Raw genomic sequence first — 26,317 nt, forward strand, 5'->3', positions numbered from 1 at the left:
ATATATTTAAATTTTATTTATTTATTATATTTAATAAATAAATTTAAATAATATTTTTATATTTATTTATTAAATGAATTAAATATAAATAAAATATTTATTTAATTTATTTATATTTTGAAACAAATTCATTTAAGATTTGTTTAAAATTTAATCTGATAATTGAATTATAAATTAACATATATTATTATGAATCTCAATCATTGAAAAAAAATTATTCTTCTTTCTTTTTATCTTATATGTTGAACATAATTTCTTTTGATAAGAAGAAAACAGAAAATAAAAATATGTTTTAATTTAACAGTCGAATTACAAAATAACATATTTTTATGTCATTCAATCTTTAGATAATTTTTTTTTCATTGTATCTTTTATTTTATTGATATTAAAGTTAAGTAAAGAGCATATAAAATTTGTAAAAATATATATAAAGAAGAAAATGATGATAAATAAAAAAATTTTTGATTATTTTATTTTTAGAATTATCTAATTATAATAAAAAATTTAAAACTGTTTAAAAGAGAGTAATTAAAATTAAAAAGAAAAACATATTGTTTTACATTGGCGAGAAAAAATAGTCATAACAAAAAAAAAAAAAAAAGGAATGAAAAATGTGCAAAGAATTAAAAACGACAAAGAAAAAGGATATTCACGTGCCATGACATGTATCCTCTTTCTCTATTTTAAGGAGTCCAAACGCGTGGGGCCTACACCCCAAAATCTCGACCGGTAAGTTAAAGTAACAAATATAATGGTCCGGGCGTTGCGTTTGTATGACGGCATGTCGTACATTAGTTTAAATCCTAAACAACAACACGCGCCAAAAGTCTGTAGGGCCCATACTTCTTATCTTATTCTTCTGAAGTGATGTGTGGATCTCACTCCCACCGATCATGATTTATGGATCATGACAGCAAAGGAAGCTATGGTTATGGATCAGCCATTCATTAGTTTTTCTATAATAAAAGTTGATCATTAGAAAGTTATAACTAGAGTGCATTAAGGCCTAAATTTAATTAAATTATTTGGATGGAAGATATTATTAGTTTTGATAAGATAAAATATAATAATTATAGTAAAATTAATTATTATAATGATAAAATTAAAATTAATGGTAGAATTTATATTTGGGCTAAAAATAATGATATAGAGAAATGAAGTGTAATAAAAATTTATTAAAAGCATTAAATTAAAATTGATATATAATAAACTTCATAATATATTTGTTATTTATAAAATTAAAAAATAATAAAATTATTTTTATATAAATCTATATATCTATTTTTTATTATGTAATTATTTATTAATTAATTTATTACATAATAAAATAAATAATTTTTTAAATAATTATAACAAACTAGTTTTAAAAGCTTTAAATTAGAAAAAGAAAAAATAAAATAAAAATGAAAAACTAAATAAATAAAAAAATTGTCAAATCAAAGTGCTTAAGTATAGGGGACAAATTTGTCCATACATTGACTTTAAAGGGCAAAAAAGAAAGAAAAAAAAAAGAGAATTTGGAGTAAAATAAGAAAAGAGAGGTGCGGTGGTGTGTTGAATTTGCACCAAAAGGAGAGCATTGACCAGTGAAAAAATAAGGGGTCAATCCAATTGAAAACAACAAAATCATAATAGAGTGGTGTGCCAAACGGATTCTCACTATAACTAGAAACTTCAATTGTATTTCATCGAGGGAGAATTTGATTTATGAAATTTTAAATTTTAGAAAGAAAAATGATTTTTAAAAAAGTGTAAATTCATAAGAAAAATGATTTTTTTTATTTGGTTAATAAAATCTCAGATTACATAATAAAAATTTTTTACAATAATGTTATTTTATTATATGTGAATAACATGTGATAAATATTTTAACTGTCAATTATATTATTAAAATTATGAGAATTGAGATTTAAAATAAAATTCTTAAAGTTCATTTGAGCTTAACAAGTTATAAAAGAAAAAAATAAAAAAAACTTCCTTAATAGGTAATAAAGCATAATTACACTGCTAGCTTTTATCATCATAAATCCTCTAAATTGAGTTCAAATAGTTCTAAATTCCTTATTTTATATATTTTCACATACACATGAGATAAATATGCATTTTAGAGTATTTTTACCAAAATTCTCAAAAAAACAAGCTAAAATATAAGAAAAATTACATTAAAAATGAGTAAAAAAATACTTACATTTTAGTACAATCAAATGGTCGATAAGCATTACATTAATCTAATTGCTTTTGTATGTAATCCTTTCAAAATTCAATTGGTAGCATAAAAAAGAAATCAGCTTTGTGATTTTTCCTCGATGTGTACTCCCCAATAGAAATCATTTCATCTCAAAAGAATCCGTCTAATTACATAATTTTCAGTGAAAAGCAACATTTATTTATCACTTCTCTTAGCTTTTTTCTTGAAAAAAAATGAAATGCCATCGATTTCTTGTGCTGCCTCACAACATGCAACTTTGAAATTAACTATTTACTTTACCAATTCAGTTAATCCATTGGAGCTCTTATAACACTTTTTATGTGACTTTAACTCCAAATTGAATCCGTACTAGCTCAAATAGGATGAATTTATTTTGGTTCAGACTCCATTTATATTAATCTTTTTTATTTGATTAATTAATTACTTATTAATCATTTTTAATCCAAATAAAATTAATTTTTTTTATTGAGTTGAACTTAATTTGAACCGTTACAACTAATTTTTTAAACTCAAATTTTATCAATTATTTTTTATCTCAACTATCATCCACTTTTATTAATTTTAAATTTCAAATCCAAAATCCAAGATTAGAATACACAACTTAATACCTTTACTTTCTTTATCTATGCCATGTAACACATTTGCGAACCAGCATGGAGAAAATTCTATTCCAACGAAATACTTTTGGGAATATTTCATTGATAGATAAATTGATAAGACATTTGCACTAGGTCATATCTTTGAATTTGTATAGGTGTTACCAAGATGCCAAGGATTGGCATAATTCGATTTTTCTTTCTTCACTAACGTTATCTCAAAAAGTGTAGGCATCTATTAGATTCTTGTTCTTGGGTGCAAATGATGTATAAATAAAATTAAGATGATGTTGATAATCTAAAAAAAAAATCATAGTAAAAAAATTAAATATTAAATTTTTATATGTTATGAAAAACTTGATGTACTGAAATTGTAATATAAAAATGATTTGATATGTTATTGAAAGTTTTATATGATTATTTATTTATTTGTAAAAGAGATATGATTTTATAGGTATTTTGCATTGAAAAGTTAGAAATGGAAATAATAAATGATTAAAACAAAATATTTTCAAGCCAAAGAAATTTAAATTTTTTTTTGATTAATATAATTAATATAATTTTTTAAAAATAAAATTGAGTTAATTCATTAAGTAACTTTTAACTACTTTGGATTTCCAATACAATAATTTTTCATTGAAAATATTTTATTAAGTAACTTTTAAAAATGTCTTATTAACGTATTGGAAATATAAAATTCTTAAAAATTAATTTCAATATTTATTAAAGACATCTAATCTTTATTCAGTAAAATTGAACTAAATCAAACACATCCTAAGTATATTTTAATCAATCGAAAGTTTTACCAATATCTGTACTTTTATATATATCTCAATCATATCAATAATTTCAAAAAAAATTTTGCCATTAATTTTTTATTAATTTTTTTAAATCAAATTAAAATAAAATTTTATCAACATCTGTACTTGAGTAGTTATAAGCTTAATCGAGCTTTTACATTTTAATATATTTTAATTATTTTAATTAATAAAATATTTTGAACTTGAACTCGAGTTCAAATATAAATAATAAAATTTTTGTCGAATATAAGATTGAGCTTAATTTTACATGTTAATCGAGCTTAATTAAACGAGCTCAAATAATTCGAATTTTATTTTGAATTAAACTCAAACTAAAAAAATAAAATTAAATCGAATTCAAACCGAATTTTAAACTTCAAATTTCGAGTCAAGCTCAAATTTGAGCTTAATACTGTATCGACTCAAACTCAAATCAATTACACCCCTAATTATCACCAAAGGGTACATTTCACCAATAAATAAACCAACTATACTATATCACCAATACATTAATTATGACAGATAAAGATTTATATTACAAGGTTGGTAAAGTTAAAAACAAGAATTTATACTTTTTGCCAAGGGGTGACAGGTAAGGATCTTCGTATCTCAAAGAAAACCCATACAAGTGATTTGCAATTAAATCATTAACCTCACCTTGGTTGGTGAAATTCTTTTTGGAATAAAAGAGCATATAAAAGAGCAAAAGAGATTAGAACTGATCACTATCATCATCATTTCATTAACAAGCACTTATTCCAAAGTAAACTCAGATGATGGTTACGAGGAAAAAGAATGTTGAGTAGTCAAAGGGATGGGCAAAAAATCTGGGTTCTATACAGAGATCCATTCGAGTATTGATTCAAGAATTCAGTCCCCAAATGTGTGATTTTACCCATCCTATAATTTCTATCTATGCAGTAAAAGAAAAGTCCCTATACCTCAAAGTTTGTTTTTCTCTATTTTTGAGAATGTCCCTCCGTGGCTTTGCAACATGATCATCACTGAAAAGAATTCTTCTTATTGATTGCTGAAGTGGGTCAGGTCACTGTGCACCCATTTGTTATTGGTATTCTTCAAACCAATTTGCAAAATGGAAGAAACATGGAAGGCTATCTACACCAATCTTCCAGAAGGGAGAGACTATCTCCTTCCATTTAGCCAGTGCCGATTATGGTTCCCAGGTTTCAAATATGGAATTTTGGGGCCAGACCCTTGCTTAGGGAGGTCATGCAACTCCATGACCTGTATTGTCCGCTTCCTCTTGGCTGTTAAACACAGAAAACACATTCAGAGCAGTTTTTAGTAACTTGATGCAACCATAATTGAGTGGGAGATTTAATAAAATTTTGAGGCGATACCAAAATTTGACATTTGACTCAAACATAAAACAGTTCCTCAGTAACGAAGTATCTCATTTGCACTAGGAAAATATTAAGTTTAAAACAAATTTTGAATAGTGGTAGACTATAAAAAAGGTGGATGCAAGTATTAGAAAATAATATGAGGGTTAAAGAAGTAGATCAAAAGGTTGTTTTTGATAGAAATGAATGGTTTAAGATGATTCAAAACTACGACATAACATTATTCATTTTTTTGGCTTTTCATACAGCCGACCCTAGAGTTATGGGATAAACGGTTTAGTTTGTTGTTGTTGTTGTTGTTGTTTATAATAGAGGACTCATACAGAATTTAGAGGGGAATAGACGAACCATTCTCAGCCTGTTGATATCGCTCTTGAAGCTTCCTTTTTGTTGCCTCAAGCTTTCGCTGGACAGCAACTTCATCTGAAGACTTGAATTTCTGATTAAAGAAGAGCAGTAATCAGAAAAAAGTTTGAAGGTGCATGTTCTAAGTACAAAGGGATCCTTCACTTACATCTTGCTGACTGCTGAGAGGCTTCTTAGTGACAGCCATCTTATCTGATTTCTGCAGCAACTTTGGTTCATTGTTGACTTTTAGATCCATATTATGTTTTGGAAGTCTCCCAGACCCATTATTTGCGCTCAACGGCTTGTTGTTAGGCTTTGCAACAGGTTCTTGTCTCTTCATTTGTTGACTCTTGTCATCCTTAGGGAGCAGATTTGCTTTTTCTGAAGTCTGCTGTTTCTGTTTTGAAAAATTTTGGTTCTCCTGTGATGGTTTTCTTCCATTATCCCAGTTCTTGATGAATCCCCCACTGCTTCGAGGATCTGCAACAGCATTCCCCGATCATAATCATTAACTAAGAAGTGGGGAATTCAAATAGAGAACCAAATGGCAAAAGCTATCCAATAGAAGCATTAGAGATAGCAAATTCTACTCACTTCCATCGTCATCCATGCCATCAAAAAACTTCACATAATGCAGCACCAGTGACGGGCAAAAATAATTCCAATCAGTCCACAAGCATAACAGCAAGAAGTTCTTTTAACAATGAATATGAAAAAGAACAAATGAAAAAAGATTAAAAAAGACCTGTGAGAGCTCCATTGATGTAGGTTGAGTAGCAAAGAAAGCTCCTACATCTAAAGGAGGAGATGGAAGCCCTTCTTCTTCTACTTCTTCTTCATCAACAACAGATGGATTCACAGATTCTGGAGTACCCTCTTCATTGACAAATTCACAAATAAATCAAAAAATGAGAAGAAGCAATGCCTATTTCCATGAATTGCCAAATACCGGTAAACTAGTTCTTACTTCTTACCAGCTATAGTCTTTGTAGCACTAAACCACTCATCCACCAATTCCTTCCAGTCACTGCAATCCACAAAACTGGTTGAAAAACATGCATCTATACGTATCTGGACAATATAAAATAATAGAATGTACTGCCGCAAAAAAGCTATTAGATATTCTTAGATCAAGTAAACAAGTCTAGCATCATCTAAGGCTTCATTGACGTGTTCAGTAAGCCACCAATCATTTATAAAAAGGACTACCGAGTGTTCCAATGTCTGTATGTTGCAATGATGCTGAAACTAGTCAAGAAGAGTACAACCATCTATCTATACAAATCAAATGGTCCATTAATTAATATATTAACAGATTAAAGAGGCAAAACAACACATAATCAGCCTCGTTTATCCAACAGATGTGAAGATACAGCAAATGGAGGCATACGTTTTAATAACTAAGAAGAAACCAATGTAGGCTGTTCAACTGGTAAAGTTGATCTCTCTGCAATAACAATTATACTTAATCGAAAAGATGGGGCGAGATAAATTCAAAAATGCCATTTAAACTTAGCTAACAGTTTCACACTTGACACCCAATCTGTCATTGTGAATTATGAAGCTGAGCTTATAGAATACATGCATTACAGAATCAAGAAATTTTGCCTGATAATAGGTAGAGATAGTCAATCTTGGATAGCCCTTAAGGACATACGGACATACGGAAGACCGGTAAATTAACATACTTGTAAAGCTCAACAAGCACTTATTATTCTTGTTTATCACACAACATAATCAAACATTTAATTTCAGTGAAGCACAGGAAATAAACTCATACTCAATAAGAGTTTGTGCAAGATGACGAATCTGTTTGGATGAATGCTTTCTGACACGATTAACAGCCTTTCCAATCCCAGTTGCCTGAAAAGAAAAAAAAACAAATTACCATGTTTCAGTCCAAGTATTAATATGAGTAACAAAATGGCAACTCAAAAGAATGGAAAAGATTTCAATCAAAGGACCTTGAGAATATCTACTGTCAAAGCCATTAACTGAAGTTTCCTCAATGATTCAAACAGTACAGAATCAGGCTGCAAGAAACATGAATTACAAAAGAAACCATCCATAAAAAATAATCCTTGAAACAAATCCAAAAAAGCAATATGTTGAACTCCGACAAACAAACCTCGTCTTGACTATTGTGAAGAACCTCTTTGATCCTGAAGACTTCCCCAACAATCATAGACTCTTGTTCAATTTCGTCAGTTAAAGCCTCGGCCTCGCCATAGCTATAATTACTAGCAAATTGATTCATCAAAGGATCATCTCTGCTACTATTAGCCTTGCTCTCTTTGCTACCACCTGCCTCAAAAAACTCACATCCATCTTCATCATCAGCTTCTCTTTTAAAACTTGCCTGGCGGCCTCTACCGTTATTATCTTCATATTGAGGAAGAACCAACTCGACACGGTCGCAACCGGAACAGCGAGTGAATTTACAAGTGAAGAGCTTCTCAGCAATTTGATCTCTACGTAATCTGAACTCTTTAGGACAATCCAAAGCTGCTACCGTAATTGCATGATCGATTATATCAAATATGTCTGAATTTGCTGTCCGGAAATAATCTCTCCACTGCTCTAACGGCAAACCTTTCATCGCAATCTTTTATTTTTGTGTGTGAAATAATCAACCCAATTCAGATCAAAAGAATCGGATCCCAATAAAATTGGAATTTTCTTATAGACGATCAAAATAAAGGCCTCCAAACTATTAATTCAATACTGTTGGTTTTTTTTTTTGGGGGGGGGGGGGATGTTTTGAAAGTTTTGGTAATCTGACGATGATGGGGACGATCCAAAGGATTACGTCAAAGATAAGATTTGAGGATACCAACAAAAAATCAAGATTGGCAGAAATAGAGGTTGGGTTGTTTGGGTTTTCGGCAGATTCTTGTAAAAAAAAAAAAAAAATCCACGAAAACACCTTAAATTTTCTGGAGAAGAAAACTAAACTATAAAGGAAACTAAGAAAAACGCCCCCAAAAAAAGAAAAAAATAAAAGATAAAAAGTTGTTAACAACTGCCACTACCAGACAGACGATAAGAACACACTTGGGTTTTCTTCCTTCTTTCTATGCTTTCGTTTGCTATTAACTAATACCAGGGGCTGCAAAACGGCTCAGAGATGTTTTTTTCCCGAACAGCACTGTCTCTCCCTACTTTTCATTATTTTTTTTTTAATTTTGTAACGTTTGGTATGGCTATAAAGGTTTTTTTATTTTATTTTGATTTTTTATTTTAATTTTGGCTTTCGGCAATTTTTGATTTGATCGGTCACAAATGCGTAGAGAGAGAAATTGAAAAAAAAAAAAAAAAGGCAACGTTTTGGATAGGAAGTAAAAGCTTTTCCGATCTCTCTCCCTTTCCTTTTTCTTTTTGTTTTTTAAGGAAATAAAAGAAAATTTGATAATTGTGTGTGGCAACAATGCGTCCATCTACTTGTTTACGTGCCCATAGTACCTAACCTTGCCTGTTATTTTTGCCCATTCTTTTTAATTTGAACCGTTAATAATAATATTATTTAATATTTAATATATTGATCGTGTATAAAAGTTATATTTATATATTATTAATTAATTTACAATGATATTTTATTAATAAATAAAATTAAAAATAATTATTTTTTAAAACATCTTATTTTTAATAATTAATTAAATTTAAATAAATTTATTAATATTTATTTTTATAAACTTCATTACTTTTAATTTTTCTTATTAATAAGATATCATATTAAATTGTTACACTTATATTCTTTCATTGAATTAAATATTTTATACACAACAATAGTAGTAATTTATTTAATTAAATTTATTATTATCCTATAAAAACTTGTCATAAAAATTATTTTGAAGCATTTATTATTCTATAATTTCTCTATTACACTCTAAATATTTTACTGCAACGATTTTATATAAATTTCATTTCATGTTTCCACTTAATTATAAAAATATTATTAACGTAAAATATTTTATTCAAGATTATCATGGAAAATAATATTTAAAATTTTCTAAAACATATTTATCTAATATTATCTATCAAAAGAATTTAATAAATTTTGGTTGAAAATATGTTATAATAATACCCATTAATTTCTTAGGAAAAGAAAAGAAAATGTTAATAGTAATGTGCTAGTTTTAGTATCGGAAATTATAACCCTCAAGAATCTTTAAACCCAAATTCATATAATTCTACATTGATTTATTAATTTCTTCTTCAATATCAAAATTTCTTAACAACCAAATCACTATAATAAATAAAATGTTGTTTACCATTTAAATTTATTTTTGTTGGAAGAGATTTATTTTTGTTGGAAGAGAGTCGATTGATAAAGTGAAAAAATGAGTCGTGACTCGGCGTTGAGTGAATCGCCGCATCGTTTGGATACGTGCCGTGTTCGGTACCATTCGCTTCGAAGTGCCATCGTCCTTTTTGTTGCCTCAAAAACTCGGCGACTCGTTCTTCAGCTTTTCCAAAGAGTCATCCTCCTTTTACCTCAAAAAGTTGGCGACTCGCTCTCGTACAATGTAACAGTCATGCAGCTGTGAGGAAACAGTTGCGTGGCAATTAAGGCGTGGCTAGCTTTATGGGAAAATTGGGAATAGGCAGCAAACGACTACTGACAGAGTCACACTACTGATATGCTAGATCTGCTCTCCGCGTTAGAATTAGAATTTAGAAAACCTTTTACCTAATGGCAAGCACTGGTGAATGAAGCATTTTGACGTTTGACTACGTTGTAGCGGGGTATTTTAGTAAAAGAATATGCGGGTTTTCTTTGTAACTTCGAAAGGAATGGCTTTTTGACTTCTCCATTCAAGATTGAAAATTTTTCCATTTCCAACATTTCAAAAGAGCTTGAGATAATACTTGAAGAAAAAACAAAAAATTTTGAGAAATAACAATTGTAATGGCCTGGGTTACTCGCCAGTTCCGAAGCCTGATCTAACTTGGGTAGATTTTTGAGTGAAGATTTTTAAGTTGATGTTTGATTAGATTCAATTTAACAGGAATATTAATTAAATAGGATTATTTTATATTTGTATTATATTTAATTTATGTAAAATATTTATAAAATATAAAAATTTTTATATCATAAATATATTAAATTTGAAATATATTTTATTTTTAAATTTATATAATTTTTATCAATTTTAAATTATATCATTTTTATTTTTTATTATTTTGGTATCATGTATAAAATTATCAAATTTAATATTAATTTATTATTAAAAATTACTTTTATTTAATTTTAATTTTAAAATATACTTAAAACATTAATTTTATATATGTTTAATATTTTAAAATAGCAATTAATCTATTCAAGGCTAAGTAACCGGAACATTGAAGTTTTAGACAAAACTTCGGAAGCGTCTCAACTAAGTTTAGTCCGACTCCAATCATCGACTTTTTTTTTTTTAATCTTTTTATTTTTTAAAATTAAAAAAAATATTTTTCTTACGGAAATATTTTTATATTTTAATACTTGATATTATCATAAATTGAATTATAATTATTGAAATTATAAATTTAAGAATCTACCAATAAATTACATTACTGTTAGACTATTTTTTTAAAAAAATGAATAAACTTTAGTTATTATGATATTGTAGACAATTATATACAGCTTGGTAAAAAAATCCCTTAGCTCAGTTACAAATAATGGCAAAGTATATCACATGAAAAATATTTTACGTCTGTAATCAATAATTAATACTTCTTCTGTTTCAAAATTATTGTTTTTAATTGATTTTTTTTGGTAAAACTAACTCAATTTTGACCATTATTTTTAATAAAATAATAAAATTTTAAAGTAAGATTCGTAAACTTTGAGTTTCAAAATTTTTAAAATATATATATTTTAAAAATTTTAATTTAATATTATATTTTTAATTAAAAGATAAAAAAGAATTATTTTGACAGGAAAATCAATATCAAACAATTATTTTGGGACAGAGGGAGTAAAATAGAAAGTGATTCTATCAAAGAAAAAAAAAATAGAATAGAAAGTACTCATTCTTGTAGTGACGTTTATTGAACAAATTTCTAAGGCTTTGAATTTTTTTATTGAAAATTATCATTGATTAAAATATAAAAAGTACTTCTTTTGGTATCATATTAAATGTTCAGGTTTGATATATATAAAATGGCAGGTTATGAAAGTAAAAAAATATATAATTTGCATTTTATAATTTAAAATAATGTATAGTTTGCATTTATAATTTCTAAATTTTATATCATATTAGTCTAAGTTTTAATCTTGTTTAGTATATCAATTTGTATATATTGTATTTGGATTATAATTATTGCGACATTTCAAGATCAAAAAGTGCTCATCTACTGGACGATGGGGAATATGAAAAATGAGGGCTTAAAAAAGTTGTTTTTGATAAAACCAAAAGCAAGAAATTGACACCAATCTTTTTTAGGGTTGATTGGTCATTAAAATTTTTTTATTCTTTTAATAAAACATTTAAAATAGGTTTAAAGTTTTATAAAAAGAACAAATTGAGATATGTGAAAATCAGATTTAGGGTTCAAGAATCAGTTATACATGGAGAATGATTACCACCCCTATAACAATCGTTAAAATAGTACCAATTAACTACATGTTATCCTTAAATTTTGGTAAAAATGGTATTATTCTAATTTTTAAGATTAATTCCTTTTTCTTCTTTTTATTCTAAAAAAAAACAAATCTTTTCTCCCTTTTTTTAAAGACAAAATATTTTTAATTTTTTTATTTGAAAAGCAAAATAATTTATTTTTAGATCAAAATAAAAATTTTTTAAGTATCGACATATCTTTTTCACTTTTTTATATTTAGGTAGAATTTCAAAAATATTTCTAACTTAGGGATTTTTAGTTTGTCCTACAAAATTGAGATAATACTCTACATAAATAATAGTCGTTGAGAGTCCCTTTATAGTTAAGCTAGATCTCAAATGCTATATTTTTTAAGATATCATTATATTTTAAAACGGTTTTCTTTGAAGAAACTTTATTTATAAAGTCGATACATGTATGCATGAATATAATAATAATATGGATGCATGATAATTGGATATGAATGACAAAGTATGAATGCATGACAATTTAAAATGCATGTAAGAATAAAGTAAAGTGAAATACAAATGGATAAAAAGGATCAAGGGTTGATTTTAAGGTTTGAGGGTTGGTTCGAGGTTTTAGGGTTTAGGTAGTTTTAAGGTCTAGGTTAGTGTTTATGGTTCAATTTAGGGTTTAGGTTAGTTTGAGGTCTAGGTTAGGATTTTGTGATTTGGTTTAAGGTTTAGGGTTTGGTGGGTGGTTTGGGGTTTTATTGGTGGTTTAAGGTTTCAACGGTAGTTTAAGGTTTTGTGGGTGGTTAGGGATTTGAAGGGTGGTTTAGCATTTGAAATTTAAGATTTGGAATTTGGGGTTTTATAGGAAGTGCGTATGATAAAAACAAATATTGAAAATGCCATTAGTAAAAATGTAAATATTGAAACGAGTGACAAACAGTGAAAATGCCATTGATAAAAATGTGAATATTGATGCATTAAAAATGCATAACTAAAGAATAAACTAATTATAAGTCTCAACATTTAAAAACAATATTAAGAACTAAATGTGCATGTCAAAACATGAGGCAAATGAATCAAACACAAAAATTTTTTATAACTTTTAAGACATGGTCCATCTTTTTTTTTTTTAAATCCATACAAATAAACATAAAATTCACCAAACAACCTACTAAAATAACATTCAAGGAAAATTAAATAAAATACATTGAAAACTTGAAGAATCATGCAAAAACATTAAAATAAGAACCAAACACATTTTTTCCATGAAGATAAAAAGAAAGATTCAGCTTAGGCATGGAAGACTTGGCCAAATGCTTCTATGGTTTCCCACTGACACTTATTCATTAATTTCAACTCAAATATGCATTAGAGATCAATATATTCCTTATATAAAAGCATTTCTACCACAAGAGGAATTCAATCAAATATGTAGTAAACTAGAATAGCAAGGTAACCGTAAAAACTAAAACATGAACCAAACACCAACATATGTCACTAACTAGACAAAGTTCAGGTAAAATACTAGCAAAGCAATCATTTAATCATCATATACAACATTTAGAAGCAAATAAATCATCAAGGAGAACCAAAAGTAGGTTTGGCCATGGTGAAGCAATGCTTGGCCAAATCTTCAAATGGTTTTTAATCGATCCTTTTTTGAGGGGATCGATCTTATCCAACAAAGTAGTTATCTTTTATTTTGTACTCTACTCACTAATTTGATTATATCTTAAGTTATATAATTTTAAATTAAAAATCATTTAAAGATTTAGAAACTAGACTTAAAGAGCTTTCTATCCATATAAAATTCATCACCTAATTCATAGTATACAAATTATAGTAAAATTTTAAATATATCTCTTGTGCAATTTTTAGACAACTATAAAGTATCTAGTAAAAATTAAAAATCTTTTCTTAAAAAATTTAGATTTTGATTTTATTTGATCTATTAGAAATTAGACTCAAATAGCTTTCCAACCATATAAAATTCAAATATTAAAGCTTTGTGAATTAATACAACAAAATAAAACAAGTTTAATGTTGGAAAACTTTGTTATTGTAAAATAATTTTCTTAAGTTAATTTATTTCTCAAAACTAATATTATCAAAATTGTATTAAGTCCAAAATGAATAAGTTCACTTTAAAAACAACAATTGGATTTTCATTTAAGCTTAAATAAATAATCTTTAAAGATAGATTTGGTTTGAGAAATATGAAAATAAAAAAAACGTTTGTTTACACTTTGAAAAACATATTATTTATTTAGTACAAAAATACAAAATTAAGAACATGTATTAAATAAATCTTTTTCAAAATCTTGATAAGCTTATTTAGCTTAATGTTTTGTTATTTCAAAATAAAGATCAATTTAAGGCTAACACTTTTGTTATGACATATAAAAAAAATAAAATAAACAAAAGCTTTGGGGATGGGATTTTAAGAAAGTTCGAGTAATAATTCTTAAGAAATCGTTATGTGAAAAACTTCTTTTAAAATGTTATTAATATATTGGAGTATTTAGAAGAGTTTTTAATGCATAAAGATTCCTATTCATTTTTAAAAACTAAATAAAATGAATCTATTTTCCTAAAAAATAAATTTGTAAGAATTAATTCCTGTACATCATACTTTTTTGTTACACCATGTACATTTTATTTTGAATAATGATTTGAGAAAACATATTCTTAAAAATAAAAATATGATGATATCTTTAAGCAAAAATAATTCTTTAGACACCTAAATATTGTAGGGACTTTCAACTGTTATTCTTAATATTATCTTCAATTTGAAAGGTTATGGTGAGAATTCTCTAATGGAGAATATTATTCAAAATTCTACCTAGATGTCATGGAATTTAAAATATTTTTTTTTCGAAACTAAAGATTTTCATTTTATTCTTAAATAAATAATTCATAAAAAGTTTATAAAAATAAAAGGAATTAAGGATATTATTTCTAAGTATCAAGCTTAGGAAAGTTTTTATCAAGATTAACCAATTATTTAGCATTGCATTTTAAAAATAGGAGCTTTAGGGTTGATAATAGCTTCCCTATACATAACCAAATTCACAAATCCAAACTTATTTATAGACCAAAATTATCTTTGATAGATGTTAATTACTTTTAAGATTTTATTAAAAAATAAATTTTTTTAAGTAGTCAATCACATTTTAAAAAAATAGTGACAACTTTCTTATTTTTTAAATATTTTTTTAAAATAGTGTAAGAATAAAGTGTTTGGACAACATTGTTATTACAATTATCTTGTACAACTATAAAGAGAAATAGCAGAATGAAAAGAAGAACTTTTACTATTGAAATCTATAACATAACGATATGTTAAAATTGAGTTTTTATATTATTTTCTTTTATGATCTCAATTAAAGCTTTAATTGTTTATCATTTGATAGTGAACCCCAATTAAAGTAATTAAACTAGATTAGACACTAGCTAAAGATAAAGTTAATGGCTTTGATCGAATGCAAGCAGATCCAACATCTTTGATAACTCTATAAAATAAAATTATTTAGATTTATTTTCTATTATTGACTGGGTTATTTTTGCTTAGTTCCTAGCTAAATAAGCTTATTTTACTTCTAAAATGCTTAATTTGCTATTTTGTAGGAATTTTAAGGAAAAGATAGAATCTTGGTAAATCTTGAAGAATCTTGAAAGTTCTTGATCAGTCTTGGATAATTCTTGATATGTTAATGAATCTTGGACTGTTTTTGATATGTTCTCGATAATTCTTAGAGTTCTTTGAAATCTTGGAGTGAAAGTGTAAAATTGTATAATATTTAGTTTGCTGAACCTAGGGAAGTTAAAATTGTCTAATTTTGATGAAAATTCAAAAAATTCATGTAAGAACCAAGAAAAACATGTTCAACTATGATGAAGGTTAGATTTATAATTTCAAGTTGAATGCAAGTCCATGATAACTTATGTAATGCGTGTGTATAGGATTACTAATGGATGAACAGGTAGTAAGTTTTTTCTCATTGTCCAAAAGAGATGATATGAAGGCTTATGTGGCATAATGACTTGGCAATTTTGTTCAAATTAGAAAAGTCCAAATAACTCTTGATTTTCTTACATCGATTTGGAAATCCTATCTCTACTTGGATTGCAATTATTCTTACTTAGGGTAGGATTTGCATGGATATATAAAGACTTCTAAAGAGGGGCATAGCATACATATGATATTTAAATTCAGAATTGATTTTTCTTTTCAAGAAGAGTCTTATTTGAAGGCAAACTCTAAGAAGGAACAAGATTTATTCCAACTTGAACACTTTTTAGAAGATTTTCAAGAAGATTTAGTTGAACCTACATTTTCAGTTTTAGTGATTTAACTTTTCAAGAACTCATAAAGAAAGGGTTTAAGAAAAAACAAATAGCTGAAAAATTTAAAACTTTTAAAGTAGCTCAAAGTCAAGAAAATAGGAGACTTATCATTCAAGAAAATAGCTCAAAGTTAGGACTTTGGGAGCTACTTAAGAGAGTTTTAAAGAAACTAAATCTCTTCTCAATTTAAGAAAGCCTGCCACTATTTCTTATTTATCTGTTAAGGGATTCTTGTATTCTAATTCTATAAATAGCAAGTTTAGGTTAAAGGAAAAAGCATGATTGAGGTGACAAACCAATCTTTAGTTGTTTAGCTTTCTCCCTGATTTCTTTTTAAGTTTTCATTGTTTTTGAAACTCTTTTAAGTTTGATTTCAGTTTATGCAAGTTTGCTTTAAGTTTTAAGTTAATTTAAGTTTTATTTTAAACTTTCCCAAATCATTTTTTTGGTTCTTGTTTAATTTCAATTACGTTCTTGCTTAGTGTTCTTAATTCATAAGATTTTTGCATGAGTTTATTCTTAATTTGATATTTATATGTTTTAATTCATCATAACAGTTTTGTTTTACACACTTTAGTTAGGTATTAATTTAATTTACTACTCATTGATTCTATTGCATGTTCTTAGGTTCAATTTAGTTTAGTTGAAGTTTAATTTGTTTAATTTGCATGTTTTAAAGATTAATTAGGGTTAGTTAATTTAAAATAAGTTTAATTTGTTTTGGTTGCAATGCTATTAGGTTTAATAAGTAATTTAATTGATTTAATTAAGTTGGTAAGTTTTAGTGTAGTAATATTGTATGTTAAATAGTTGAATAAGTTTCTAGGTTTAAGGTTTTAAGTTAAATTTAATTTATAGTAGTTGCATATTTTAGGGCTTAATAAGTTTTATTTTGCTTCTACTACGTGAGATTTCTTAAGTTTATGTTTATTTCATTTTCAACTAAGTAAATTACATAGGCCTAAGTTAATAAAAGTTTAAGTGGTAGTCGGTTTTGTATTAATTCATCTTTTCTTATGGGGTTCTAGTTAATTTGTTCTATTTGTATATTTAATTGTTTATTTAAGTTGCTACGTTAGTTGATTCATAAGTTTTAAATCTTGATTTTAGTTAAATCACATAGTTTGCATATTTAGGGTTATGTTTAGAGTTGATACATATTTAAATTGATTTTGCATGCTTAGTTTTTAATTTTAACTTGCTAGTAAGTTTGATTTAGTTTAATTTAAGTTATTTGTATCTTACTTCGTTTAATTACTAGCTGTTTGCATTAGTTAAGATTTAAATTCATATTAATTTATTGATATTGTATGTTATAAGTTTAATTGTATTGTTTAGATTATATTTTGATTATTTAATAAGTAACTGTATTTCTATTCTCAATTCTCTAAATATTGAAAAGTGAGTTAATTTCAATGCTTGAATTCCTCTTTTTCAATTTATGTAGGAACGATCTTTAACTTACTACATGTAGAGTCTATGCGTTTACAGAATCTCAATCACACAAATGCATAATTATTCATCCTCACAAAACGGTTGTTAATTAAGTATTTTTGGGTTTTTTTTTGGCAAAAATAAAAATAATTTTTTTTTTTTTTAAAATAACAAAACATTAACAAGATATCATCAAAATCTCAATTAAAAATAAACTAAAAATTCACACTAAAAAATGAGATAAAAACTGTTTTATTAAATAAAAACTAAAATGAAAGGGTTACATTCAAATATGTGCTTAAATAAAAATTAATAAATATCATTCAACTATAAATTTTGTGATAATAAAGAATAAAATTATATAATTATATTAATCCATTATAACATAAATGTTCAAATTGATTTTATTTCTTATGCTTATGTGTTATTTCAATAAATTATATATTTCATTAAAAACATTTTATTGCATACTCTGATTTTATAATTTTTTAAAAAATGAAAGCATAGAAATAATATACTTATTAAATTAAATGAAATAAAATTAAATAATAAATTTGAAATATTTGCTTATTTTATACTTAGTATATTTATTTTATAAAAAATGATAAAATGCGTGAAATTATATTCATCTTTAATTTTATTTTTATTAAAATTTTTTAAGGAAGAAAATCTTAAATTATATTTTATAAGAACATGCTATATTAAATAAAATATTTAGGTACTAATTTCACTCTTTACCTTATATTTCGTTTTACTAAAAAAATTCTTGTAAGATTTAATTAATTATATCAATTAAACGTGTAAAAAAAATATAAATATTTTAAAAAATTTAAAAATATTTAAATATGAAGGAGAGAAGCCCGAAGAGACAAAATAGCAATAGCCACAAATCGTTTTCTCTAAAAGTTTTCTTTGAATTTCTCTTTTTTTTTTTAAAGGAGAATGAAAGAAAGTACTTATTTAAAATTTTTTTTCTAAGATTTTTAATAATTAATTTTCTTTTCTATTTTTCCTCTCGCTAAATATAAAAAAATAAAAACTTTTACCTTTTTTCGAAAGGTTTTCGTGGGCGAAACCGTGCCTTATCGCATCGATGCTTCAATAGTCGAGGAACCTTTAAACACTTCAAAAAAAAAAAAAAAAAAAAACCTTAGAACACTTTAAAAATATGAGTGGTCACGACACCATGATTTTTTTATCAACGGAGAGTCTGACACCATAGGTTAGGCTTATCGCTTTTTAATTTTTAAAATAATACCAGAATTTTTTAAATTTATTTTTAAATTCAAAAAGGACGAAAGGCATTAAATGCAGACAGCGAAAGCATGGTGGAGACATAAAGGGTTCGGATGAGAAATGAGATACACGTCGAGCACATGGCAGGTGGGGTTATTTGTCATTATTATTAATATTTTAATAATATTATTATTTGTGAGCGCAAACCATTGCATGTGAATATTTGTTTAAATTTAATAATTCTTGGTGAAATTCTCGTGCGGTAGTACGAGTCAACATATTTTATTTTTTATTTTTGGTTATTTTCATTTATTATTTTTTTAATTTTTAAAAAATAAAAGGTGAAAATTTTAAATGCAAGTAAAGATGGATACTTAAATTGGTTTCTTATTTTTATTAAATATAAATTATAAAAAATAATTTAAAAAAATTTTTTTATACAAGTAAGATCATTTAATATATCCCACGTTTTAAACGAAGTACGATGAATATATATATAAATATAATTAAATAAATAATACAATATCTACTTTTATATATATCATTAGATAAATTAAGTAAAAGATTAAATTTATTTTTGATATATTCTCGATTTTTGTCAAAATATTTACTTAAATTGATTCAATATTGATTTTTATAAAAATACTCATATCAAATCTAGATGTACAGAAATCTATTAGATATTAATTATTTTATCATTTTTATTAATCTTTTTATTTAGATGTAAAATTAATCTAATTAAAAAATAAAAAATAATAAAAAATAAAAAAGAAAATAAACAAACGGATATGCTATGTAGGCCCTTCAATAACATTATTTTTTTTTACAAAAATGATAGAATTAAAAAAAAAGAAGAAAGGAAAACAAAAAAAAATAAAAAAAAAAGCCCACTATCTAATCAAGTTAAATTAAAACCTATCAAATATAAATTATTTTGCCTATCATTAGTTATTTTCATTGCAAAATTTACATAACTAAGAAAAAAAAAAAACAAAGGAATGAAAAAAAAAGTAAATTAAAATGTCACGGGGACACCTTAGTTGAAGGTTTTTTAAACAATTTATATAAATAAAAAACAAAAGATGGGTAAAAAATTTAAAAAAAAGAAAGAAACATAAAGTAATATCTTTTAATGAAGGTGAAACAAAAATTGAAATAAATAGAATTTATATAATAGATGGATGAATGTATGTATTATATCTTAATTATTTATGAATATAGTATTTAAACCCTAAAATAGATAAAAAAAAATGGTGTAAAATGGGTTCCATTTTTAAAAAATAAATTTTATTAAAAATATTTATTAAATATATAAAAGAAAAAGGCAAAATAAAAAAAATTAAAAAAAGAAATAAAGAATAAGAAGCACCACATAGCAGTCCCTTAGTCATACACGAATAAAGAAGGAAAAAAAAATTTGGTGTAAAGTGGATTATATTTTTTAAAAAATAAAATCTATAAAAAGTATTTATTAAATATAAAAAATGGGAAAAATGGGAAAAGAGAACAAAGAAAAAAAGCAAAAAAAAAAAAAAATGGACTGCTATTTGACACTGTTTGGTCATGTACTATTCTTCCATACCTTATCAAAATTGAATTTTAGATGTGGATATATGTTTAAAACTTAATAACTAGAAAGTTTATAATTTTTTAATTTATAAATAACTTAATATTATTAAAATTATTAATTTTATAAATAACGACTTAATATAAAAAATAATTCCTACAAAATTGGAAGAAGTAGAGAGAAATTCAACTTGGAGGCAAGGATTTTAGAAACGGTTGACAAAGGTATTCAATCAATAGTTACATGGAGTGAAGAGTAACATATGGAATGATTTTCACCGTTTATTTAACATATAAATGCAAAAAAGTTAGTGAGAAGTAGTTTGCTTATGAACTTCAAAATTTGTTTTTCTTCATTTATTTATAAATAGAGTCAATAATAGTAGTCTCCCAAACTTTGGGTCTGATTCTATTTTGTTCTTTGAATTTTAAAAAATTTTAATTAAATCCTCAATTGTCTAAACTTTGTATCAATGTAATTCTTTGATCACTTGTGCCATTAAAATTGACTAAAAAAAGCACTTTTCCTATGCGTCTTTAATAAGTTGAATTAAAAATAATATACTCAAATATGTTGAGTTAAACAAATTAATTTATAAAACCTCTTTTACCACTTGTTGATAACACTTGCTGGTTCTGAGTAATATGTGTTAGAAGGGGTGAAAAGAACTTTTTGAAGAGAATAATATGAAGATCGAAAACTTCAAGTGTTTTAAATGTAGAAATAAGAGCAAGGAGTAGATTTCACCTAATAAGATTGAAGAAGAAGATAATGCACATTGATTGTCCATTATCTTAACAAGCTTAGTCAAGGATTTTCAAATCTAGTATTAGATGAAATTGTAACTTCCACCAATCCTTTACAAAGTCGAGCTACTCCAAACTTAAAAATATTATGTACAAATCCCAACCTAAATGCTATTTGCACGCTCAAGGACCAAAGTGCTTCTCACACTTTGTTACAAACAAACAAACAAACAAAAAGAGAATGTGTAGAAGATCACTCTAATGATCAATTACACAAAAAATGGCTCACTACAAGACTTCACTCAGAAATAAGAATGAATTCTTGAATAAGTTGAAAAGAGGAATTGATTTTTTGTTCTTGGTTGCCCATAGTGCTCTCAAGTTGCTTTTTATGTTTGTCTTTAGCCTTCTTGGATGGATTTATAGGGGGGGTAAGCATTCTAGTCGTTGGAGAGGTTATTGGAGCATTGAAAATTTTGAAGATTTCTTGCCAAAATTGAAGATTTCTTGCTTTTGATAAGTTTTTAAAATGAAAAATTGCTTGGGCAGTCGAACACCAAGTGCGGGCAGTCGACAGCCTTGTCATTTGATAAGCTTCTGTTTCAAAAATATCTTGTGCAGTCGGGTGTCATAAAATTTTCACCATCTATTTTTGAAAAATCCCCTTGGCAGTTGGATGCCCCTTTTACTGCAGTTGGGTGCCCGAGTAGCATCATGTTTTCCTTAGTCTTTTCTTTCATTTTCTTTTAATTGCTTCTCCAAATCAATTCTATTTGATTTAAACAATCTTCAAAGGTAGTTTTTCTTTTATCTTTGATCATTGGCTTTACTTCAAAATCAATTGCATCCACATTATACTTCAAATTAATTCCTTAGACAACATTTTGCACCATTTGATTCAAAACTCCTTTTTTTTTTATTTGATTAGTCATTTCAAAATATTTTATCAGGCTTAAGCCTTCATGAATTTGTGACAAATAGTTATCCTGAAACATTTAAACAAATTTATTTGACAAGCATTAACAAAAGGATTTTGATATGATTAAAAACATATAGATTAAATAGGATCATAGCTCTATTATTTAAATTTAAAATTAATAATTATAAAACAATTATAATCGAATAATCAAATCCATAAAACATCTTAAAAATCTTCAAATAATGTAAAAGACATCCTACTTTATAATAAATTTAAATGATATCTATCAAAATCAAACACACTCACACACATATATATATATATATATATATATATATTAAAACTAGTAGATTTAATTCCTATATTCCAATTCATTCACTATTTTGGCCTTCTTCCTAGCCTGATTCTAAAAGTCCTTGCAAACCAATTAAGGTTCCTTGTAACCACAATGAATCCGATAGCCATTCCAATTAGGAAGCCACTTCCAAAACCTAACAAAACCCCCTTCCATTCCAATTCAACCAATAATCTCGAACCTTGATTTTCTTCGAATGTTGATGGTGGAGCCAGCGAGACTTCGGTATCCTCACATTTTTTCTGCAGTGGTTTCCCGCACAGCCCCGGATTCCCAACAAACGAGGTGTCGGAAAATGTGTCAAATTGTTTACCTCCTGGTATTGGGCCGCTAAGATGATTGTGAGACACGTTGAAAACTTCAAGGAAGTTGAGTTGCTTAAGTTCCCAAGGAATTCTTCCAACTAGCTTGTTCTGGGAAAGGTCCAAAGCTTCGAGCTTTGTTAGGGATCCGATCACTGATGGAATTTGACCAACCAAATTGTTGTTGGAGAGATTTAACAATTGAAGCCCCTTGAGATTTCCAACTGATTCTGGAATTTCTCCCCTGAATTTGTTGCATGACAGATCAATGGCCATGAACACTTCTAAGATCTTTAAATATTCCATTTTTATGCCTTTGTTTGTCAATGTCATCGAGTAATTATACTCATCAGGGATAATTAATCCAGCCATAAACATGTGATTATACAGATCTGTTTGCATGTATGACAAATGCTCTACATTAAAACTTTTCATAGCATTCCACCTTTCCATGTAAGGTGACGGTAAAGGGCCGACGAATCCATTGTTGGAGAGGTCGATAACACGCAACTTAGGAAACACAGAATTGAACTCTCTACTCTTTATTTCACCATGGAATTTGTTGGAACGTAGTATGAGAATCTTCAACTCTGGAAGACTTTCCAACCAAAAAGGGAAAGCATCACTGATTTGGTTGTTCCCAATGTCAAGAAACTCCAACATTCTGCACATTGCAATTGATCTTGGCAACTTCCCTTGCAGATTATTTTGACCTAAATTAATCATCTTCAATTTATTTCGACTCATCCATGCTTGAGGGATGGAGCCGTGAAAGTTATTCACATGCAAATTCAGCACTGACAAGGATTTGCTAACATTGCTCAAACATTTGGGAATGATTCCACCCAAGTTATTATGAGATAAATCAAGAATTCCAAGATTAGTCATGCTGCAAAATAATTGTGGGATTTCTCCAGTGAATGAATTGTTTGAGGCCAAATAAACCATAATGGAAAATGATGGAATTGGAAGAGAGCCCTGAAACAAGTTAGAGCTGAGGTCCAAAAGGAGTATGTATGACCAAGGAAGAACAGTGGGAGATTCATGAAATCCTATTAGAGAGTTAAAAGAAAGGTCTAAAAAATATAGAGTATCTACACTCATTTCACATATCCATTTGGGTATCTGGCCATGAATATTATTATGGGAAAGGTCTAGATACTCCAGCTGGTTCTGATGACTTAAGAAGTTTGGGAACTGTCTTAGATCACACGAACCCAACCCCAACTCGCTAAACATTGGAAAAGTGGTATTAGGACTTGTTTGGGAAAGCAATGTTAAATTGTTTGAAGACAAATACAAAACTGACAAATGTTCAAGTCTAAAAAATTGGTCGAGCTCAACTATGCCCCTGAATCTATTTGAGTAAATCTCAAGAAGTTCAAGATTCTCAAGTCTAAAAATTGAGTTTGGAAGTGCCCCATCCAACATATTTGACCCAAGAGAAAGATATCTTAACTGAGTTAGGTTTGTAATTTCAACCGGAAAATGTCCAGTAAATTGATTATATTTGAGGTCCAACAGAGCAAGTTTAGTCAGGTTCACAAAAAAAGATGGGATGGGACCTTTAATTCTACAGAAGGACAAGTGTAACTCGTTAAGATTGTTGAGGTTAGAAAACCAAGAGGGGATGCTATTGAGATTGAATTTGTTCATGCCAAGTGATAGAAAAACCATTCGAGTGAGATTTGACAAGGAAGATGGTAAATCACCGGCAAAAGAATTATTTAGAAGGCCCAAATGAGTGAGCTTGGTGAGATTACCTAGTGAAGACGGTAGCACTCCTCTGAATTGGCAGGCACTAACATCCAAGAATTCCAAGGAATTAAGGTTTCCAATTGAAGCAGGTAAAACACCAGAGAAATTTGTAAACGCTATTGATAAAAACTTAAGCTGCCTACTGAAAAGAGTTCCAGGGAAAGTACCCGAGAGATGCAAGTTGCTATATAACTCAAGGAACTGAAGGTTTGGTAACTGGAAAATGGCTGTTGGAAGCTCGCCCAACAACCCACAATAACTGAGATCAAGAGACGTTAATGAGGATAAATTCAACAAGATGCTAGGCACCGGAGAAGATATACTCACATGAGAGAGATGAAGGTGTTTCAGGGCAGTTAGATTTTTTATCAAACTGCCCAAACCAGGCCTTTCTAGTTTCAATCCTTGGTAGGCAAAATCCAATTCCGTCGTGTATGATAGATCGAGTGAACTCAACCTGGAAAGCCATGAAATTTCAAATGGGATTTGACCAGAAAATAACGAACTAGAGAGATTAAGATATGTCAGCATCGAAAGATTGCCCAATCTGGTTGGTATCTCAGAGTGGCTGAAGTCATTGTCCGCAAGATTAAGCTTTCGCAGATGAACAAGATGGAAGAGGGTACTGGTTGAGTTGATAGAGCCATAAAGGCAGCTACTGCTGAGGTCAAGGCCAGTTACATGACCAGTGTTTTGGTCACACTCAATTCCTTCCCAGGAGCAGCAATCAACCCCCTGAAATTTCCATCGATCGGCCTTAGGATAAGCAAATTGATAAGCAGAAGCTTCTTTTTGGACAATCAAGCTATCCTTGAATTGCAACAAGGCAAGTCGCTCGTCACTATGACACAACGGCTGCACCGAAGAAAGAGAACAAGTGAAATGAAAAAAAGAAAGCAAGAGAGACAGAAGGGTGAAAGCCGATGAAGTCCCCATAATTTCTTCTTTGTCATGTAGATTTTGAACCCCTTGTCAAGAATGCAAGGAAATCAACGGCAGCGAAGAGCTTTTATAGAATTTTAGTTTGACGACGACCCAACTGGAATTTACACATCTAAGAAATACAACAAATAATTTACGCAAATGAAATATTATTTTTCTCAACTTGAAAAACTAATCAAGTTATCAGTCTCAGCTAGTTCGACACCATTATTATTATTTCAAACAACATGCTACTACTTACTAAACTCAAATTCTCACTCGAACTCAAATTCAAAAAAATTAATTTAGAAATTTTAGAAAACTATTTGTTAAGTTCTTAAGTTGCTTACTTATAACTGTAGGATGAAAGTATTTAAATTTGTTTATAATTATGTGATTTGTTAATAAATTATCAAATTCTCAATTTCACAGATCAAGGTTTAATACCTCATAATTTCAAATAAACAAAAATATTTGAACTCAATTGGACCCATACTTGAGCTACCTTAACTAAAAACTGGGCTTTGGGAATACTTGACAAATTGATGAATTCAACAATATACAGCATGTTATTCAAAAAAAAAAAAAAAAAACCAATGTAAAGCATGTTGTTAGATGTCCTAGGGACATGTGACGAATTATACAGCATGTTGGGATATGTTAGTAAATTTTTATGTGCATATAACCTTTTTCATTATAAAACTACATATAAAACTTGGTTCCGTATTAAACGAATTGAGAAATGGATTTTAAGGAAAATATGCAAATTATAATGCTCCACATGCCCTTAATTATTTCAAACTCTTCTAATTTGATTGCTTTTTAGATTCAATTTTTTTAGAGTTACTTATG

The 26,317-nt window shown here is 27.6% G+C and overlaps 2 protein-coding genes across 2 annotated transcripts; both read right to left on the bottom strand.

The window, feature by feature from the left end:
- Positions 1–4,315: 4,315 nt before the first annotated feature.
- On the bottom strand, positions 4,316–8,597 carry LOC111296602 (putative mediator of RNA polymerase II transcription subunit 26b). The gene is made up of 9 exons (XM_022890993.2): positions 7,446–8,597; positions 7,282–7,350; positions 7,098–7,180; positions 6,292–6,344; positions 6,063–6,193; positions 5,912–5,939; positions 5,484–5,797; positions 5,318–5,408; positions 4,316–4,873 (listed from the first exon to the last, which is right to left on the bottom strand). The coding sequence occupies exons 1-9, from the start codon at positions 7,914–7,916 to the stop codon at positions 4,749–4,751; spliced, it is 1,365 nt and encodes a 454-aa protein (XP_022746728.2). The 5' UTR covers positions 7,917–8,597; the 3' UTR covers positions 4,316–4,748.
- A 13,762-nt stretch (positions 8,598–22,359) lies between these two features.
- LOC149515629 (receptor-like protein 7) lies at positions 22,360–25,569 on the bottom strand. The gene has a single exon (XM_089769224.1). It carries the CDS (start codon positions 25,478–25,480, stop codon positions 22,508–22,510), a length of 2,973 nt encoding a protein of 990 aa, XP_089625350.1. The 5' UTR covers positions 25,481–25,569; the 3' UTR covers positions 22,360–22,507.
- Positions 25,570–26,317: the final 748 nt, after the last annotated feature.

Source organism: Durio zibethinus, chromosome 12 (assembly GCF_047325235.1).
Source record: "Durio zibethinus cultivar Kanyao isolate XHJ-2024 chromosome 12, ASM4732523v1, whole genome shotgun sequence".
Lineage (NCBI taxonomy): Eukaryota > Viridiplantae > Streptophyta > Magnoliopsida > Malvales > Malvaceae > Durio > Durio zibethinus.

Excerpts from the sequence above, each read along its gene's own strand:
- LOC149515629 (XM_089769224.1), bottom strand. The coding sequence starts at position 25,480 with ATGGGGACTTCATCGGCTTTCACCCTTCTGTCTCTCTTGCTTTCTTTT.
- LOC111296602 (XM_022890993.2), bottom strand. The coding sequence starts at position 7,916 with ATGAAAGGTTTGCCGTTAGAGCAGTGGAGAGATTATTTCCGGACAGCA. Across the intron at positions 6,194-6,291 it reads TGCTACAAAGACTATAGCTG|AGGGTACTCCAGAATCTGTG; the intron begins GTAAGAAGTAAG and ends TTGTCAATGAAG. Across the intron at positions 5,409-5,483 it reads CTCTCAGCAGTCAGCAAGAT|AAATTCAAGTCTTCAGATGA; the intron begins GTAAGTGAAGGA and ends TTCTTTAATCAG.